The following is a 21,019-nucleotide window of genomic DNA, read 5'->3' as shown; positions in this document are numbered from 1 at the left end:
AATTTGCATGAAATTTTTCCCTGCACTGGTTCTGTGTTGCCGCGTGTGACCCTCCGCTTCTAGAATTGGTCTTGGGCTGAAATTTTTAAAAAAAAAATTTGTTTAAAAATTGCATCTTACGTGGTCGTCTGGCGGGCTGACCAGTCGCGATGTTGACGCGGCCAGGCGGGCAGGCTAGCTGCGTGTGGACAGGGCAGGTGACGTGAAGAGCAGACGCACGTCGCGAGCTGCTGACGTGGAACTAGACAGGCGGCGCAGGCGAGTCGCGAGTCTGACGCGGGCAGGCGGGCAGTCGCGAGCTGACGTGGAGTTTTTAAAAATGGCGACAGGCGGGCAGGCGGGTGACGATGGTCAAACGGGCGTCGTCCTGACGAAGACTGCGTGCGGACTGGCGGGCTGGGCGATGTCTGACGGGCAGCTGCTGACGGGCGAGATCTGACGGGCGACTGCAGGCGAACTGACTGCGCTGAGAAACGTCAGCACCTGCAGCTGACGCGACGCGTCTGGGATATTGACGGCTCCTGCTGGTGGCGCGCTGGGTCAGGGCAGTGTTGCGCGTTGATTGTGTGCTGCGCGCAGGGTAGAACTGGGCAGGTTTGGAGCTGGCGACTCGGGGGCAAGACTGGCGGGGACTCCTGGCTACTGACTGAGGACCGCTCTGATACCAAATGTGAGAGCAGAGGATCGAGATACAGCCAGATTCAGTAGAGAGTGTGAGAGTGAGAGAGACAGAGTTGAAGCACGACACCCAAGTGAATAGACTGAATGAGTGTAATCTAAAAGTACAAAGTACAACCCTTAAACCTTAGGGTTGTAGGGGGGTGTTCACACCCGACACACACTAAGTGCCTAAATGTGTGTAACATAAGCACATAAGTACATACGATAATAAGACCATAAGTCTGGGGGAAAAAACCTCTCCTACCGAGAGTAAAAAGTGCCCCAGTGTGCTACTGATCACCGACACTCCCATATGAGCGTAGGCGTAAGTAAGGCGTGAGTAAAATACCCAACAGCGATGTGCCTCAAAATAGACATATAAGACAATAGTTGACACCTCTCCTCTTGAGCATACATGCATATAAGTTTGGGTCATAAGGGGTGGAATGGCATTTATGAGTTTGAAGGAACTCATCTATCGTCTAGAATAAAGACCTTGGTGCTTGCTTCAGCTCATAAAGAGCTTTCTACAAAATGAAAGACCTTATCATTCCAGTCAGTAGAAGAAAATCCAGGTGGCTACTCTACATAGACTTCCTTCTCTAGATTACCATTTAGAAAGGGACTTTTGACATCCATTTGATAGATTAGCCAACCATGGTGAGTGGCTAGTGCAACCAAATAACCAAATGCTGTCAACCGCGTAGTAGTAGCAAAGGTCTTTTCATATTCAATGCTTTGCTTTTGTTGAAACCCTTGCACTACAAGGCGAGCCTTCTATTACTTGTCCAAAGTTCCATCAACTTTTAGCTTATTCCTAAAAGTTTACTTTGTCCTGATGACTTTCTCGTGACTCAGATGGTCCACCAAGGTCCAAGTCTCATTTCACTCAATACACTCTAGCTCCTTTTCCATGGTCTCTCACCATTGGGGATGTTGAAAAGTCTCCTACCAAGTATCCGACTTAGAATGCACTATGTAATTAGCTATAAATAGTGGCATAAATGAAGCCTAAGGTGCAAGCTATGCAGATCTTCTAGGACCCTCTAGAGTGGAATTCGGTGGCAGGATCCCCGAATCCCATATGGTCTACCGGTAATACTAGCAAGGTAACAAGTCTTGCAGAGGGGGCTTGGGAGCAGAAGAAAATACAAGGTTAGGAGTGGGCAGTAGACCCATCTTAGAAGCACTATCTGCGATGGAATAATCTGAGGAAACGGTACAAAGTTTGGTATATAGGCCTTCAATTTGGAGGAGTAATCTACAAAAATCTGGAGATCAGCTCGGGTAGTGAGCTTTCCTATCTTATCATCACAGGTATGCATGTATGTATGACTTCCAAAGACTCTAAAGCGGAAAATGATAGGCCGAGAGCCATAAAATGTATCATACAAGGTCCTTTCAGGGACAGGCACAGTCGGGCATTGGTTGAGGATATACACCGAAGTGTTAATAGCCTTGACCCAAAGGCACTCAGACCACTCTACTACGAACAACATAAGAGTGTGCCATGTTTATGATAGTTTGGTTCCTACGCTCTAGGACTCCATTCTGAGAGGGGAAGTTGGCAGAGGTAAGTTGACAAGAGATACCATGCTTTTGTAGAAACTCAGAAAACTCATGGGAGGTAAACTCACCAGCACTATCACTCATGCATCCTACACGATGACCAGCCTAGTTATGAACCAACACCACCCAAGCAGAGAAATAGGTAAATGCATCGGACTTATGCTTGAGAAAGTACACCCACATGTATCTAGAGTGCTCATCCACTATAAAAAAGAAGTACAGTGTGCTGTTCAAGGCAATAGTGGATGTTGGCTCACAAAGATCAAGATGAATCAATCTAAGAAGCACCTCAACTCTATGTATAGATTGCTAAGGGAATTGGATATAGTGTTCACTAAGTGTGAACACGTAACAGTAACGATGGTCCTGCAGTGTGAACGTGCTCGGGGCATGTTAAGGTTAGTTAAAGTGTCTAGTAAGTGTGAACATTGTGAAGGCATTGCATTACGAGTTGGATGGCTAGATTCTTTAGAGGAAATGTTTGGACTCAATACCATTGGCAAATCGACAAGCATACTCATATTGGTGTGGGCTGGCAGTATGGGATGTGAGCTCTTGTGGCAGAGGTTTGACCTACCTGTTGTTGGTCCCCCGGCTGGAGGGTGAGCCTGCATTGACTCTGGCTAGGAGGTCATCAGAATGTCTGTTTCCTTAAGCTTATTTGCACACTTGTAGGACTTGTGTTGTGTCATGTATGCAGGGTGGATCCTAGTGAGGCCTTACATACCACCAGTCCACACCAATACAGGCAGTAGCAAGTGACATGTTTTGTTTTGCATCTTTTAGTGTGATTCTCATCCTTTACTTCCTCCATTCTCTTTGTGCAATCCATCTTCATCTAATTATCAGCCCTCTTCTCCCCTCCTAGCTCTTCCCTAGCTGTGTTTTACATTGTAGCACCCCCAGGCACATTCAAACCCATGCATGATAAGGATTTGCAGCAGCACTCTCTTCATCATATTTGTTTTTCTGATCTCCCTGCTTCTGCTGTGTGCCCTCTTGCAAGTCTAGGTTCTATTGGTTGGAGTGATGGCATCAGCAATCACCTCCAACCAATATTTGTTTTTCTGATCTCCCTGGTTCTGCTGTGTGCCCTCTTGCAAGTCTAGGTTCTATTGGTTGGAGTGATGGCATCAGCAATCACCTCCAACATCATGCTGACAGATACAAATTTCAACATACGGAAGTGGTCCCACTGGGAGCACCTCAAGGATGTGTTGCTGTTCCACCCACACTTGCTCCCCCAAAGGAGATCCACTAGTTCGTTGTTGGCAATCTAGGGGCTTTAGCTGCCTGCATCTCCCTTACTTCAGAGAATTCACCCTTTTGAGCATGATTATCCCACTTCACCATATTCTTGAATCTTACTCTAAACCTGCTGATCCTTCTCACTTAAGTGGGCTCTTACATGCTTATGAGCTGCCTCTTCATGATCCCAGCTTTCCTGATCCTTGTCAGAAGAAGGGAAGTGGGTGCAGGAGCAGCGTGGTGAATGTGTAATGATCAAATGGTGAGACAGTGAGCCAAAGGAGCAAGGGCAGGGGGGAGAATAACGATGGGTGGGAGGGGGAGCAGGCTACATGATGGGGATGATATTGAAGGCAGCTGCCTGAGACCCACAAGTTGCAAGTTTGGACCCTCATGGTAGACCATTACTGGAACCTACTTCAGATGTTACTTTTGCATGGTCGGCTCCAGATGAGAGGCTTACGATTTAAAACTCACCCTAAGTAGTTATCATATATGTATAGATTGTAGAGGGTTGGCTTGTGCTTTCAGTTCACATCAAGATTGGATACTCTTGTCTGTTCAGTCATGATATTTTGGTTTCTTCCCTGATATGATTTACTGCTCGTTTGTTCCTTATCATCAACTATAACTTCCAGACAAATACATAATATTCAGACCAATGCAAGATTTTATCCTTCTTATTAAGTTAGTCTGCATGCTTATCCAAGATTCCAGGTTGATAATCTGCAACTCCAAGTGGAAAGATTACAAGCCACTGTGAAGGAACAAGATTGTGTCATTGCTGGTTTGCGTGCAGATCTGGCACAGAAGGTTGAGCAGCTTGCATTTATTACTGATGAGAAGGTGAGTGGGCGATTTGAAAATGTATTTATTCCTGCTGGAGTTAAATGGCACAACAAAAAGATCTTTAGATGAGACGCTGTTTGTTTCTCTATTTTTAATATTCAGGCTGTTGGTGAAGAAGCGCTTGGAGCAAGTCAGCTTCAATGTAGCCAGTTGGTTGCAATAATCAAGGTTGCCTTCCTTGCTTCAAAATATCAAATTCTTCTGTTTTCCAGCATCTAAATGGAAACCACAAATATTGATAAGGTGAAACCATTCATTTTCTTTGGGCCTTTAAAGTAAGGCTACTGCATGTAAAATAGTTAGACAGTATTGAGGACTTGCTATCAGTTATGCTATTCTTGTCACATAAATGTGGTCTCTGCTCATGCCATTTTCTGTCTGGCACTGCTTGTCAATAGAAGAGAATGGCATTTACCAGACATGTGTAATGACTTCAGTGATGAAAAGCCTTTCATTCAGTGGTTTCTTAATGATGGGTTTCTATACACTAATTTTCTTTGAGATGTTTTGTGTAGGGAGGAGAGATCTCTCTACACTTCTGCATGGTTGCTGGAGCTGCATGTAGGATAATGTTTGCATGTGTCATCAATTTGCACAAATTGGTGTACCATTGGTTGTGGTGGGAGGGGGCTTTCAAGTATTGGCATTCTCAACCTTGTTTTAGCGGGCAATTGTCAATGTGTGTCATGGAAGAAGAGGGTACTAGCAAGAATAAAGAGAAACGATGCATCTGAAACTCTTCTTCTGATTCAACTTCTTTCTCAAGCGCTTTCAATTCTTACCCTTCTGCTGATGGAGATCATAAAAAGAAGAAGAAGAAAGAGAGGGAAAACTCATCAAGCTCTTTCAATTTTGGCTCCTCGGCTGATGGGGATCATAATAAAAAAAAGAAGAAGAAAGAGAGAAAAGTAGAGTTCTCTCCCCCCGAAGAAGAAAGAGAGAAAAGTAGAGTTCTCTCCTCCCCCCCCCCCCCCCCCGCAGAAAAGAAAACCGTCAGCTGAAAACCGGGGTAAAAACCTCTTGCTTGATGGGTCCACCATCTTGAATGGTAAAGGTGAATTTGTCCATACATGAAGTCCTAATAAACAAGTCCATCAAATTTCCATCATTCTAAACTAGAGTGAGACAATCAGAGAGCAAGGCCTTGGAAACAACAAATGGGAACATGATGTGGCCCTGTTCAGTAGATCATGGCATTCCTTAAATTAGAGAACCCTGGGACTCTATCTTTAGGAGCTCTGCAGGCACATAGATCCACTTACCCAACCTTGGGCAGTAGCAATGAATACACATGGTAGCAAGCAATAGACACTCACAGACTTCCTCTCCAAGGCCCCACCGCCACCGGTAGAGTTTTCATCATCTGCCCCACTGAGAGAAGACTACCCATGGTAGCGATTGTCAAAGCAATCAGCTGTGTAGAGCTAGGAGGCTCCACCCCATTGGCACTGCTCATGAGATTATATGGTTATCACATCCCATCATCACTAGATCTTATCGGAGAGTCTTCAGGAGATGCTGTCATGAATAGTAAGATCGTTGCACAGTAGCCTGATGCTGCAGAGTGAGCACGAGCGGAGCGGAATGACGGAATGATGGGCACACAGAAACTATAAGAATAACAAAACTTGCTTGCTAGTAATAAGATATGGTGAGAAGATAACCCTGTATTATATGCTTTGAAATGAGTACATGGAAACAAGGCTCGACTCTGGACTTCTCTCTGACTCTTCTCTATGTCTATATATTTTACTAGAGAATGGATGATCTTTATATAGGCTCCTGGACTGGGATTTTTCCCGCGCAAGGGTTTTCCCACTTTTACAGGAATTCGGGTAGAGTTTTTCCCACTCTAAAGAGGATAAGAAGGCATCTGGTAGTGCGTAATGAGTTGGTTTCTAAAAAATTTTCTTTACATCATAAAGGTGCAGGGAATATTGTACAGTAACTTAGAAAGTGGTTATGTTGACTTTCTGGATAGTAGATCAGCAATTGTTTTGTACACCTGGAAGATATTCGAAAGTCACATCAAGTGCATCGAAAAAGAGTGACCATCTTAATAATCTTTTATTTCCGATTTCATTGGGTGCTGTTTTAGTGAGGTATCCACGCACATGTTTTAGGTCAGTGCGGATGGTAAAGGGAACAAATTCAATAAAGATTCTGAATGTTTTGATTGCTTTGATCATTGCCAGAATCTCTTTGGTAGGATGGGTAGTTTCTTTGAGTTGTGGAGAAGATTCCTGAGCCGTATCTGCATGGATGTAACTCTTTCGATTCTTCTTCGCAAAGACAAGCACCCTAGCCAGTGTCAGAAGCATCTGTATACAAAAACAATGGAAGACCTGTAGGCAACCTGAGAGGAGGAAGATTTTGGATTATCTTCTTAATATTTTGGACTGCAATTGTATGCATAGGTTTCCATTTGAATTTATCTTTTCTGAGTAGAGGATAGAGTTCCTAGGAGTAATGGACTATATTTGGAGTAGAGGAATTGATCCAGTTTAAATAGCCTAGGAACTGTTGAAGCTGTTTTATTGTAGTGAAAGTGTCTAGCATGTCTGTGATTTTAGTCAATACATGCTCCTGAAGCTTTATGCTGCCTTGGTTTGTTTCTATACCAAGAAACTCTATTGATGTTTGGAACATCACTGATTTAGTAGGTGAAAATACTATTCATGCTTCTTCCACTGCTTTTGCAAATTGGGAAATATGCTCTATATCTTCTTGCACAATTTCTGAAAATACAAGAATGTCATCAATATAAGTTAGGTAAAAAGGATATTTGCCAAAAATGGAATCATTCCATTCTTGAAACTTTGTAGGGGCTATCTTGATTCCAAAGGATAGCACTGTCCATTGGTAATGGCCATGAGGAACACAAAATGCGATTTTATACATGTCTTCTTTCTTTATAGGTAATTGCCAAAACCCTGATTTAAGATAAAACTTGCTGAAGATATTGGCTTTTTTTAATCTTTTCAAAAGAAGATCTTTTAAAGGAATAGGATGGCCATGTCCTATTAGATATTTATTCAATGGTTTGTAATTGATCACTAATCTCTTTTTTCCCCTTTTTCGTTCTGAATGCTTGTTGACGTAAAAGCCTTGGCATGCCCATGGTGAGTTTGTTGTTTCTATTAAGCCTTTTGCCAGTAGAGACTGAATCTCTTCTTTGCACAAGTGTAAGTCTTCATCCTTCATGCCTGAATGAACTGCTTTAGTAGGAATTGCATTAGACCGGATGGGTAAGGATACCGCAAATTTTATATTTTCTCCTGATAGATCATAGGGTCATCATGCATGAAAGTCTTTATATGTTCTTGTATTTGTGTTGTAGCTTGTTCTTGTTTTTTCAATTCTGTCTTTATCCACTGAGCTCTTGAGCTTTCTTTGGCCTTGGCATTTGCTTCAGTAATAGAGTAAACAGTTCTTCCAATTTTTATGAGTAGTGTCATGTCAGCTTGTTTACCCTTGAAAGTTATTGTAAACTTTCTGGCACAAAAGGTGTAGGGCACTAAACGTTGCAGGATGTCTGTACCAATCAGTAAGTCATACCTCATCTGTTTCATAAGTTGCATTTCTATTGGTACTTTGATTGTTCCAAGCTGTAAATAAGCCTGTGTTACATGAATGAGTGTGATTTTTTTGTTATTGGATAACTCAAGTATGATGGGTGTAGAAATCTTTATACAATTTTTGGGAAAGAGTTCATAGGGGACTATTGTCAATGAAGATCCTGTATCCAATAATGCATCCACAAAAAGAGAAATTTGTGGCATGTTTTTAACATGTACACACACTTTAGGAATAGGTCCACCTGTATCTAAAGCATTTAGCTTGTGGATTCTAGTGTGGGATGGCCTTACTTGGTTGACTGGATGTATATTGTCACTTGGAGTTGAGGATTGCAATTCTTGTTGGCCACAGGTTTTTGATGATGATGATGATGATGATGATGATCCCTGTTGTTCTTCCTTTTATAGTAGCTGTGTGTGGAAATATCACAGTGGCATCTGTCACATCCAAAATCTGCTTCAAGGAAATAAGGCTTTTTTGCATATAGATTGTGGAAACTTTCGGTTCAGCTGTGTCATTTTTTGTTGATGACAAACTTCTTTGATAGTCTATTCGATAGTTTGGATGATCTATCCAACACTATCAGTAAAGTCCCTGTTTTCATTTTTCATTCTTTGTTTACAATAGAAAGGGATGGGTTCTGAAAAAGAACATACTAGATGCTCTTTCATGGAGTTGTCATGAGCTCCAAGACCTTCATACATAAGTTCTCTCATATATACAGGGTATTCTTTGTATAATCTGGAATCACAGAGTTTGGATTTGAAAAAAGCTTCTCTAGCTTGTAGTACATCTACTTTGTTTCCAACTAGTTCTCCTAATAATAGCTCAAAGAATATTTGAATAGGGTCTTGATGTTGTACTATAGCTAATTTAACCTGGGGATGAATAGATTTCGACCATTGTTTAAGTCCACCCATAAAACCATGTATCATTGCATTGAGAATGTCTATTCTATCTGTCTGTGGCTTCTCTATCATTTTTTGTCCTACATATGCATACATCATGTAAATAAGAAGTTTAATTTCTTCGGATGTTTTGCCATCAATAGACCATATTAAAAAAGATCCAACTTTTTCCGGCACACCTATCTTTTTATAGAAGCGATTATAAGAGGGCTTTGTTTTGGATGTTGATGCAGAAGTAGTATTCACAGGATTTGTAATAGTAGAAGAATTACTTACAGAAGAAAAGTGAGCATTCAATTGAGCTCGTACATTGAGTGTACCTGTGAGGGTGAAGCAAAGTGAGATTTCCAGCCTTTTTGTAGTCTCTTGTTGGAGAAAGTAGGCCAATCTGTGACTATCTCATACGAGGGCAGTAATGAAGTAGCAATCTGAGAAATGGGTGCTACAGTAGCCCTTACAATAGAAGCTTTGTGTAGCTGTTGGCATAGTTGAAGAAGTCTGTTTGTCATTTGATGTAGAGATTCTATTTTTTCTATCAATCCTGTAAGAGCAAGATGGGTCCAATTTTCAGCTTGAAGTTTTACTGTCCATGATGAGTTATCCTGTGGATGAAGATATGGGACGGCTTTATATTGGTTCCCTTCATATTCAAATTTTTGGATGTTGTTTATGACTCCAAAAGTTGATCCAGCTTTTTCTATCAACTTGCGACAATGTTGGCATACTCCTTGTATTATGTGATCATGATTGCATGATTGGGTATGGAACTTAAGAGTGTTTGCCTTTTGAGATGGTGAGATCCAGAGCTGAGGTTGTTGTATCACTGGCTTTTGAGGAGGTAGTTCTTATAGAGACAAAGAACCATTCTGTAATTGCTTTTGTGGAAGTAATAATGTTTTACCTTTGATGTTTTGTATCTTTATCACTTTTGGTGAAAGTAACTCCTTTTTTTGGATAGAAGAAATGTCTAGTTGCCATTCATGGGGCAACTCTATTTCAGACCAATTTACACTGTCTGGAAGAAACCTTTGAGTAGTATCATCTGATTTCATAATGATTGTTTGACCTTTATCTTGTGATGAATTTACTCCTTCTACAACTGTCACAAGACTGTGACAACTATTACCTTTTTGTTGATTTCTTTATTACATATTTTATTTGGTTTTTCTTTTTGGAAGGATCCCTCTTGAAATCTAAATGCCTGAGTTGCATGGCCAATATGTGAAATGGACAAGAATGTCTAGTGAGTCAAGACTGGACAGTTAAGGTCCAGTACAAGTCTGGAAGAGACTGATGGCACTGTAGATTGACAAGCCTGGAAAAGACTTGTGAAAGTGTATATGGACAAGTGTGTTGAACAACTAGCCTGGAAGAGACTAGTTCAAAGTGAAGATGGACAAATCTACAAGAGATTAGTCCATGTGGGGTCATCAGTGGAAATTCACTTTCAGTTGAGCTACATTGTAAATTTGGATGTAGCCATAGTCTGCAAAGATGGTCAGAAGACTAGTGGGATGCAATGGAAGCAACTCCTAAAATTTAGGGAGTTACTATTTTTGGACCCCAGAATCTGTTCGCGTCATTATCTTCGTTTTTGCACGAGGATTAATCCTCTAGTTTGTGCCAAGGTCAAATTTTGAACCGAGGATGGAGAATTTTAGACCGGAAGGTAAGAACGGGAAATATCTTCCAGTGCTGCCATTTGGCACAAATGTGTGCACTTACCTCTTTAAAGAGGGCTGGCGTGCAGTTTTTTGGGTCTGGAAGGGCTCATTTGAAGAGGAGGAACAGTGGCTGATGCAGAATTGGTTTTGGAGAGCTTGCCTACCTTGTCTATGATGCACAGAGGGTTGAGCTTGCTCCCTTTTCTCTCTCTCTCTCCCCCTGACAGTTATGGATATGCCTCAGCTGAGGGCCTTTCTTCTGATGTATGTGTAGTTGTGTGGGAATATGCTGTCTTTGTATGAGGCAAGAGCCTCCTTTCTTCAGGAACAGGAGCAGTTGTTTGCTGTCCCAAGTAGGAATAGGTGAGGGTGGTAATCTCACCAAGCAGGTATTTGAAACAGCACTAAATCAGTACAGATTTTGGACTGTTCAGAGGTTATTTCAGAGCCCAATTGATGTCAGAATCAAGGGGCACTTGGCACAGATGATGCAGAACATTGCAGGGAATGATATGAGCTAAAAATAGGTTTCAGAACAGGTCTGAACCAGTAATTACAGCGGGCTGAAATGGTCAATTCTGCACTCCAACCAAAAATTTCAGACTTGGGCAGAGTTTCCCCTCCTGGTCAACTTGATTTAGGTCAGCAATTGTACTGTTATGCTGCCAAATTTCACCCAGAATAGGTGAAAGACAGCCCATTGTACTTTCTCTCTTTTTAAAAATAAAGAAATACCGCAAGGGGTGCCTAACTTAGGGGCCAACAGGGTGTCGGTGTGGCAACAGGAGCATTTTAGCTTCCTGTTTTTCTTCTTGATTCTGTGTCTTTAAGTTCAGGTAAAGTGGACGACTGTAAATTGGGTGAAAGCATTTATGTATTTTGGTTGTATACTACCGCCCTTTCCAGTGAACAGGCCGGTTACAACAACCCTTGGAATTGCTAAAGACATACATCTAAATACCATACGGTATTGGATAGCTAAATGAGTTGATGAAGCTTTCATTTCTAAACCTAGAGTTCTAATATGTAACATTAGAAGTTCAGGTAAGTAGCGATCATCTACAACTATAACATAATTTGGATGGAGTTCAAAGAAAATGGTTCCATTGGATAGAGGTGAAATTGCTGCTCCTACTATCATATCATGTAGATTAATATAACTGGTATCTAGTACTGCTGTCATACAGGAGGCATTTAGGCCACGCCTAAAGAGAGGGATTATACCTACTGTTATATATCCTAAATGGATGTAAGGATATTCTTTCTTGGCTTGCTAGTTTTGTATTTTAGAATACACAAGTGAAAGAAGATTGACATGTTGGTCCTGTGAGAGCGAGTCTCCTACAGTAAGTATTCCTAGATCTTCAATATACAGAGTAGATGCTTTAAATTTGAAAATACCATTTTCACCATAGACATGGGAAGCACCAATGTTTGGCAAGATCCACTTTGAACATGGTTGTGATTCAATGATCATAATGGTTGCCCCAATGACTTATAGCGCTCAGAAAGATGTTTGAAGGTAGAAGAGATGGCATTTTCACTTTCCTTCGAAGAAGCCATAGGAATTTACTAGACTTTAACAGAGGATTTAATGCTCTTCGACGACAAATACGGCAAGACACGCATTAATGCCTAACGAGCGAGACCTCAAGAGCGTTACTTACTACCTTTCTTCTCTCGATTTACAAATGGAAATAAATCGGCTCTGATACCAAATTGACTGCAGAGTGAGCGCGAGCAGAGCGGAATGATGGATACACAAAAACTATAAGAATAACAAAACTTGCTTGCCAGTAACAAGATATGGTGAGAAGATAACTATGTATTATATGGCTTGAAATGAGTACAAGGAAGCAAGGCTCGGCTCTTGACTTCTCTCTGGCTCTTCTCTATGTCTATATATTTTACAAGAGAATGGATGATTTAAGGCGTGTGTTGCCGTGTTCACCGTTGAAGAGCATTAAATCCTCTATTAAAGTCCAATAAATTCCTATGGCTTCTTCGAAACAAAGTGGAAATGCCCTCTCTTGTGTCTTCAAACATCTTTCTAAGCGCTATAAGTCATTGGGGAATTCAACCATTATGGTCGATGAATCACAACCAAGTTCAAAGTGGATCTTGCCAGACATTGATGCTTCCCATATCTATGGTGAAAATGGTATTTTCAAATTTAAAGCATCTACCCTGTATATTGAAGATCAAGGAATACTTATTGTAGGAGACTCACTCTCACAGGACCAACATGTCTTACTTCTTTCACTTGTGTATCCTAAAATACAAAAATAGCAAGCCAAGAAAAAATATTCTTACATCCATTTAGGATATATAGCAATAGGTATAATCCCTCTGTTTAGGCGTGGCCTAAATGCCTCCTGTATGACAACAGTACTAGATACCAGTCATATTAATCTACATGATATGATAGTAGGAGTAGCAGTTTCACCTCTATTCAATGGACCCATTTTCTTTGAACTCCGTCCAAATTATGTTATAGCTGTAGATGATTCCTACCTACCTGAACTTCTAATGTTACATATCAGAACTCTAGGTTTAGAAACGAAAGCTTCATCAACTCATTTAGCTATCCAATACCGTATGGTGTTTAGATGTATGTCTTTAGCAATTCCAAGGGTTGTAAAAGGAGTAAATTCATCACAAGATAAAGGTCAAACGATCATTATGAAATCAGATGATACTACTCAAAGGTTTCTTCCAGAGAGTGTAAACTGGTCTGAAATAGAGTTGCCCCATGAATGGCAACTAGACATTTCTTCTATCCGAAAAAAGGAGTTACTTCCCTAAAAGTGATAAAGGTACAAAACATCAAAGGTAAAACATTATTACTTCCACAAAAGCAGTTACGGAATGGTTCTTTGTCTCTACAAGAACTACCTCTTCAAAAGCCTGTGATACAACAACCTTAACTCAAGATCTCACCATCTCAAAAGGCAAACACTCTTAAGTTCCATACCCAATCATGCAATCATGATCGCATAATACAAGGAGTATGCCAACATTGTCGCAAGTTGATAGAAAAAGCTGGATCAACTTCTGGAGTCATAAACAACATCCAAGAATTTGAATATGAAGAGAACCAATATAAAGCAGCCCCATATCTTCGTCCACAAGATAACTCATCATGGATAGCAGAACTTCAAGCTGAAGATTGGACCCATCTTGCTCTTATAGGATTGATAGAAAAAATAGAATCTCTACATCAAATGACTGACAGACTTCTTCAACTATGCCAACAGCTACACAAAGCTTCTATTATAAGGTCTACTGCAGTACCCATTTCTCAGACTGCCACTTCATTACTGCCCTCGTGTCAGATAGTCACAGACTGGTCTACTTTCTCCAACAAGAGACTACAAAAAGGCTGGACATCTCACTTTGCTTCACCCTCCACAGGTACACTCAATGTTCATCACATTCTCTAAAAAGGGAAAAGAAAAGGAAATTATCCCCACAGGAGAAGGAACTTCCACTATAAACACATCTGTTCCAAGAGATATGGATATGTACTGCTGTGAAACACTTTCAAATACTGAAAATGATAAAGAATATGATTTAGAAAGCATTCTTTTAAAAGAAGTGCAACAAATCTATTGTACTTTGCTAAAAGATCTGGATGAAGATTTTCGTGAAATCAGTCCTTCCTCCTATCAGCAACCTCTTCAGTCTGGAAAGACTGTAACAGACTTAACAGATAATCTGGAGCTAATGTTTCCAAATTGGTCTGACAATGACTATAGAACAACTTCTGAAGACATTTTTGAAAATGATCTTGAAAAGATTCATAGACAAAAGGAGGCAAATCAGGTACTAGACCAAATGCCTTTGTGCATTGATTGTTCTGAAAAAGATAATGATGAACTCACTCGCAGTATACACACAAAACTTGATTCAAGGATTATGGGAGAATACATAGAATAAAATCCTCTGAATCAATCATCCTCAGAATTACCAGCATGGTATTACCATGATCAAGCACATTTCCAAGAAAAAGATGCATTCACTACATTATCTTCTGATGAAGACGGAAATAGTGTGATTAAAGAGACATTTTGTCCCTATAAATCCACATCGACAGCCATCTCCAACTTCACAAACTTCAGTACTATGAGCTCAATCGAATGCTCACTTTTCTTTTATAAGTAATTCTTCTACTATTTCAAATCCTGTGAATACTACTTCTGCATCAACATCCAAAACAAAGCCCTCTTATAATCACTTCTATAAAAAGATAGGTGTGCCGGAAAAAGTTGGATCTTTTCCAATACGGTCTATTGACGGCAAAACATCCGAAGAAATTAAACTTCTTATTTACACGATGTATGCATATGTAGGACAAAAAATGATAGAGAAGCCACAGACAGATAGAATAGACATTCTCAATGCAATGACACATGGTTTTGTGGGTGGACTTAAAACAATGGTGGATATCTATTCATCCCCAGGTTAAATTAGCTATAGTACAACATCAAGACCCTATTCAAATGTTATTTGAGCTATTATTAGGAGAACTAGTTGGAAACAAAGTAGATGTACTACAAGCTAGAGAAGCTTTTTTCAAATCCAAACTCCGTAATCCCAAATTATACAAAGGATACCTTGTATATATGAGAGACCTTATGTATGAAGGTCTTGGAGCTCATGACAACTCCATGAAAGAGCATCTAGTATGTTCTTTTCCAGAACCCATCCCTTTCTATTGTAAACAAAGAATGAAAAATGAAAACAGGGACTTTACTGATAGTGTTGGATAGATCATTCAAACTATCGAACAGACTATCAAAGAATTTTGTCATCAACAAAAAATGATACAGCTGAACCAAAAGTTTCCACAATCTATATGCAAAAAAGCCTTATTTCCTGGTACTCATTTCAAGCCATATAATACAGAGTTATCTTCTCACCATATCCTGTAACTAGCAAGCAAGTTCTGTTATTCTTATAGTTTCTGTGTGCCCATCATTCCACTCCGCTCGCGCTCACTCTGCAGTCAGTTGGTATCAGAGCCGATTTATTTCCATTTGTAAATCGAGAGAAGAAAGGTAGTAAGTGACGCTCTTGAGGTCTCGCTTGTTAGGCATTAAGGCGTGTGTTCGCTGTCAAAGAGCATTAAATCCTCTGTTAAAGTCTAGTAAATTCCTATGGCTTCTTCGAAGGAAAGTGAAAATGCCCTCTCTTCTGCCTTCAAACATCTTTCTGAGTGCTATAAGTCATTGGGGAATTCAACCATTATGGTCGATGAATCACAACCATGTTCAAAGTGGATCTTGCCAGACATTGGTGCTTCCCATATCTATTGTGAAAATGGTATTTTCAAATTTAAAGCATCTACTCTGTATATTGAAGATCAAGGAATACTTACTGTAGGAGACTCACTCTCACAGGACCAACATGTCAATCTTCTTTCACTTGTGTATCCTAAAATACAAAAATAGCAAGCCAAGAAAGAATATCCTTAGAACTCCGTCCAAATTATGTTATAGCTGTAGATAATCACTACCTACCTGACCTTCTAATGTTACATATTAGAACTCTAGGTTTAGAAATGAAAGATTTATTAGCTCATTTAGCTATCCAATATCATATGGCATTTGGATGTATGTCTTTAGCAATTCCAAGGGTTGTAGACAGAGTAAATTCATCATCTAATTCTTCAATTATATCAGAAGGTGTGTCTTCTAATGTATCTGAAAAATTGTCTGCTATATGCCAAGAGTCTGTTTCAGAAGATTCTGTTTCTTCTTCTTATTCTTCTTCTTCATAACTGCCATTGTAGGAATATTCGTCATCTGAATAGCTATCGTAAGAATAATAGCTATCATAGTCATAATGGTGCATCATGTTGACCTTGGTGGCATCTGCATTATCCTTTTTCTTTGGGAATTTATTTGCTAAGTGTGAAGCACTTTCGCAGATAAAACATTTCAAATATTTGTTTTTTGAACTTTTATCATATTTTTCTTTTCTGGAAAAAAGTTTCTGGTGATACTTAGCTTTTCTGGTTAGATATTCTAGATTATAGGAGAGCCAAGAGCTCCTTACAAATATATGTGTCTATTTTCTTGTTCATTATTTATTTTATTTATAATGATACATACCATGGATTTATTGAAATCACTATTTTGGTGTCATAAGATATTTTGGCCATTAGTAGATGGCTTATTTACTTACATACTTTCTTTCTTCTTCTAAGGCTTTGAGTCTATATCTTTGGATATCTAGTGGCAATTCGATGAAGGTTTGCTTCTCTTTACCATGTCCCTCAGAAGAAAATCTGTCCCAAGAGAGGTAAGATCTCTGCCCAAAGGTGAGATCGTCTACATCTCTAACTAGCTTGTTGAAGAGAAGAGACTGAATTTTCTTATTTTCAACACGTTGTTGGTAAGTCTAGAAAAAGGCGGAAGGAGTTCATAACACGCTCAGCACCCGTCACGTTGAATGCTCCCCCCCGCTCCTTCGAATCGCACCCATCCCCCCAGTTCATTCGCACCCCATCGCTCCAGCTGATCTCCCTCCGCCCCGTCTCATCGCGCCTCCAGTCTCGCTGGCCGTCCCCCCGTCTGCCAGCCCGTTTGACCACTTCCTCTCGTTTTGTCCTCCTTCCTATCCGCCAGTTGTGAACGTCTCACCCGCCTGGATTCTTCCCCTCCGCCTGGCCGCTCCCCCCCCCCCCCCCCCCCGCTTGTCCGCCCAGGCGAGGCAGCGCCCCGCCCCAACAGTTCCCTGTCCCCCCCCTCTCCCCCGACAATTCTCTGCCCCCCCACGCCTGGCTGCCCTAGAAGAGATTGTCCCCCCGCCTTGATAGCCTGCTGCCCCCCCTTCCCCTCGGTGCGCTGCCTCCATCCGCAACCCCGAATCCATCCGTGGTGTGTCAAAACAGAAGCCGTCTCCCCCCTCGCCATTAATCCCCCACCCTCCAAGTTGCTCCCTCAATCTGCAGCAACTTCCCCTCCTCAGGTAGCACCGCGACGTGATTGGTAGTCCTCGCAGAAGGGATGCGCAATGGAAACCTCTGGTCAGATACCGGCGCACTCAGCGAGTGCCCCCCAATCAAACGCCTTGCGCGTCGTACTCTCTGAGGAGTAGCTCTTAGCCGTCCGAGCTAAGAAGCTGGAGCTAAAGGAAACAACGATTTATGGTCAGGTAGTAGGACATTCCCCAGCCAAGGCCCAGCTTCGGGACTGGCTTCACTCCACAGTGCGCATCGGCACAGCACAGATCGTGAGGGCAGTCCTAATGGGCCAAGGGATCTTCATGGTCCGGCTCAGTTTAGCGGACGCAGCTCGCGAGTTACTCGCCAGTTCACCATATGCATCCACGAAGGGGGTCATATACATGGTCCCTTGGTACAGCGGCTTTACTCTGGAGGCGTTTGCACTCCACAACAGGTTTCTCCGGCACCCATTCACCCTTCTTTTCCCTGGCCTGGCAATAGAGTATCGCCAGTTGGTGAAAGACTTTGGTCGGCTCTTCGGCACTATCCTTCCTACGTCCTTCACGGATGCAGTAACAATGGTAGGAGTCCCAAAGGTACGAGTGGTAGTGAAGGAGGTCAAGAATATCCCACAGTTCCTAGAGATTAAGACAGGCGGGCACTCCTTTAGGCAACAGGTCATTGTGACGGGGTAGCCAGGGCAATGCTTGTGCTGCCACAACTTTGGGCATCAGGCAGCAAGTTGCAAGTGTTTCGGAGCCAAGGTGGCTCCGTCGACAGACCCGCAGGTGGACGCTGATGGCTTTACACGGGTCCAAAGACGACAGAGAGGGAGACGGCAGGGGGGGTGCAGCCATCGTCTCAGACCCAGCCTCGGCAGTAGGGAGTAGAAGGACGTGTTATGCCCCCTCGATAGAGCACTCCACAGCCCCCCCCTACCTACCTCACCTAGCAGGACCGCAACCCTCCACATCCACCTACCCGCCTCACCTAGCAGGACCGCAACCCTCCACATCCACCACCCGTGCCACAGACTACCTCTCCTAAGTCCCCACAGCCCCCACACCCACCGCCCTCCACAACCCATGCCCCCCCCTCCCCCACTGACCCTGGCCCACAATTCCCCACTTCCAGGACCACCAACCCCCTCCCCCCCACACCTACCATGTACTTCCGTCCATCCCACCATCCCTCGATCATCCTCCCCCCACCACCTCCCGTATCGACATCCCCCCTTGATCCGCACCTAGTTCAGGCGATCCCCCCTAGACCCACCCCCCTTCTCCCACAAGAGGTGATAATCCACACACGCCTACATCCTCTTCGCACCAACAGTCCTCCCCTTGCCATACAACCACCAGTTCATCCACCCCTGCCGCCCGTCACACGGTCCCGAGACAGGCACACCTGTTGCCACAGGAGTTCTTCCGCAATGGCCCATGGTCCTACTTGAGAGTTGCGGAGCGTAGAGAGTTCCCACTACCTCTAGAGATGGGGATCTTCGTGGTTCGTTAGTCAAGGAGGGGCAAGGTCCATCTTCTAGCACCACCGGATGGACCAAACTACGCTTTTTTTCTTCAGTCCTCTCACTCAGAGGAGTGGATGACAACATAGATAGAGGAAGAGTTGAAGAGTCAGGTGGCGGACCACACCTCCTAGTGGATGGGAGAAGAAGCACTAGCATTGTTTGCACAGTAGTGGCCTGGTTGCATGATGGACATTAACTGGTGGGTTGGTGCCGAGGTCCCTCACCTGAGCATTATCTTTCGAGCCCCTCCACAATGGAGGACTCCGAGGGATGTGATCGAGTGGCCCCTGGCACAGGCGTCCTGTTTCTACCAGTGCATAGAGTCTTGACTCTCCACATGGCTGATAGATGCATAGATAGTACCACTTGGAACTTCTATCACCCCTATCGTCCGGCCAAGGGTCACCATGGGCAAATGGAGCTCGCCGTCCAAACCGGCGACAAAGCGCACCTGCATGCCTCATAGCTTCTCCTCGTCATTAGCAGCCTCCACACCGAATAGAGGCCTGTTCGGGCAGTCACAGGTTTCCCTATGAGCTTACACCTTGCATCCTGAAATGTGAATAGCCTCCACTACAATGGGGCATGTGGTTCCAGGAAATTGATTGTTCGACAGGAGCTACAGCCTACCCTTGCCGGACGGATCAACATCTTACTTCTACACGAGCACAAGCTCACCCTCAACCAGGCCCAACGGGTAGGGAAGATACACCCAGGCAGCTCGCACACTTACTGTACAAAGGACGGGCAAAAATGCCCGAGAGAGGATGGCCTCTCTAAGGCTTTCTTCACTACCTTCTGGGAAGTGGAAAAGGACCCCCTACTGTCGGCCGTTCAGGAGATTTTCACTTCAGGACAGATGCCAAGGAGTCTATCAGCAGGCCTTATCAGTCTTCTCCCCAAAGGGGGAAACCGGTTGGAACTTTCCCAGTGGAGACCGATCACCTTACTGTCAGTGGCCTATAAGGCACTGGCAAAGATGATTGGTAGGCGACTACGCCCCTTGCTTCCAGACATCATCCATGATACACAGACAGGCTTTGTCCAGGATAGGAGTATCCTGGACAATGTATTCACCTTCTTTGAGGCAACAGAGTGGGCCCAGTATAGTGGGCAAAGATTGACCCTACTACTCTTAGATTTTGAGAAAGCCTATGATAGGGTGGACTGGGATTTCCTAGAGGGCACCATGGTGAGGTTGGGTTTCCCCCAAGCTTGGATTTCCGGGGTTTCCGCACTTTACAGATCGGCCACTAGCAAGGTTCTCATAGGAGGGAGGCGAGGGGAGGAGTTTCGGCTAGAGAGATCGGTCCAACAGGGCTGCCCCCTGGCCTCGTACCAGTTCCTTCTCTTTGCAGAGGCGATGTCTCACTTCCTCAGGTCACATGTGAGCGGTTTACGTGGCCTCCGACTTCCAGTAAGAGAGGAGACCGAGTTGTTAGACTCAGAGTATGCACATAATACAACGCTCTACATGGAGGACGACAAGTTGATGCTGGAGAGAGAGAGGTTGGCTCTTGAGGTGTTTTTTTCTCCAACGGGAGCGAAAATCAACTAGCAAAAGTCGGTTGGTTTCCTCACAGACCTACACTCTAGCACGGAGTGGGGCGTCCACCTGGGATTTAGATGGGTGAGCAAAGGACAGACCGTCCGGTACCTAGGGTTTCAGGTGGGACTCAACATCACTCCCGCCCAGCAGTTTCTTCCAGTCCTCGATTCTATTCGGAGGAAGCTGACCTACTGGAGCATGGCTCACCTCTCACTAGCCGGCCGAGCCCTGGTAGTTAACCAGGTTCTCCTAGCCAGGCCTAGTACATCGCCTCATGTTGGTGCTTCTCCTCTTGCATAGTGCAGCTTCGCTGCCTAGTGCGGAATTTCCTTTGGTCCGGGTTAGACGGCTCCAGGGATTCCAGGGCCAAGGTGGCGTGGGCGACCATTATACGACATCGGTCAGAGGGAGGGCTTGGGATCATAGACCCAGAGTATCAGAGTATGGCCCTTCTGGGCAAGCTAGTTGTCTGCGGCCGCACACCGGGAGGGCAGACCTGGAAGGTCCTATTAC

The 21,019-nt window shown here is 43.3% G+C and overlaps 1 protein-coding gene and 1 long non-coding RNA gene across 6 annotated transcripts in view; one reads left to right on the top strand and one right to left on the bottom strand.

The window, feature by feature from the left end:
- LOC148011624 (uncharacterized) overlaps positions 1–21,019 on the bottom strand; it is a 191,696-nt gene that overhangs the window by 75,946 nt on the left and 94,731 nt on the right. The window lies entirely within an intron of this gene.
- The window catches only part of LOC148011625 (uncharacterized), a 228,271-nt gene that overhangs the window by 112,657 nt on the left and 94,595 nt on the right, over positions 1–21,019 (top strand). For all 4 annotated transcript variants that reach the window (XM_087669890.1, XM_087669889.1, XM_087669888.1 and 1 more), the window contains 2 exons: positions 4,195–4,323; positions 4,429–4,494. In XM_087669890.1, coding sequence (XP_087526016.1) covers positions 4,195–4,323; positions 4,429–4,494 — 195 coding nt within the window. The remainder of the gene's footprint in view (positions 1–4,194; positions 4,324–4,428; positions 4,495–21,019) is intronic.

The sequence above is a fragment of the Lygodium microphyllum genome, chromosome 28 (assembly GCF_053477565.2).
Source record: "Lygodium microphyllum isolate KBCC chromosome 28, Lygodium_microphyllum_v1.1.10, whole genome shotgun sequence".
Lineage (NCBI taxonomy): Eukaryota > Viridiplantae > Streptophyta > Polypodiopsida > Schizaeales > Lygodiaceae > Lygodium > Lygodium microphyllum.
Note: the sequence above shows the minus strand (reverse complement) of the source record. Positions and strands in the feature narration are given on the sequence as shown.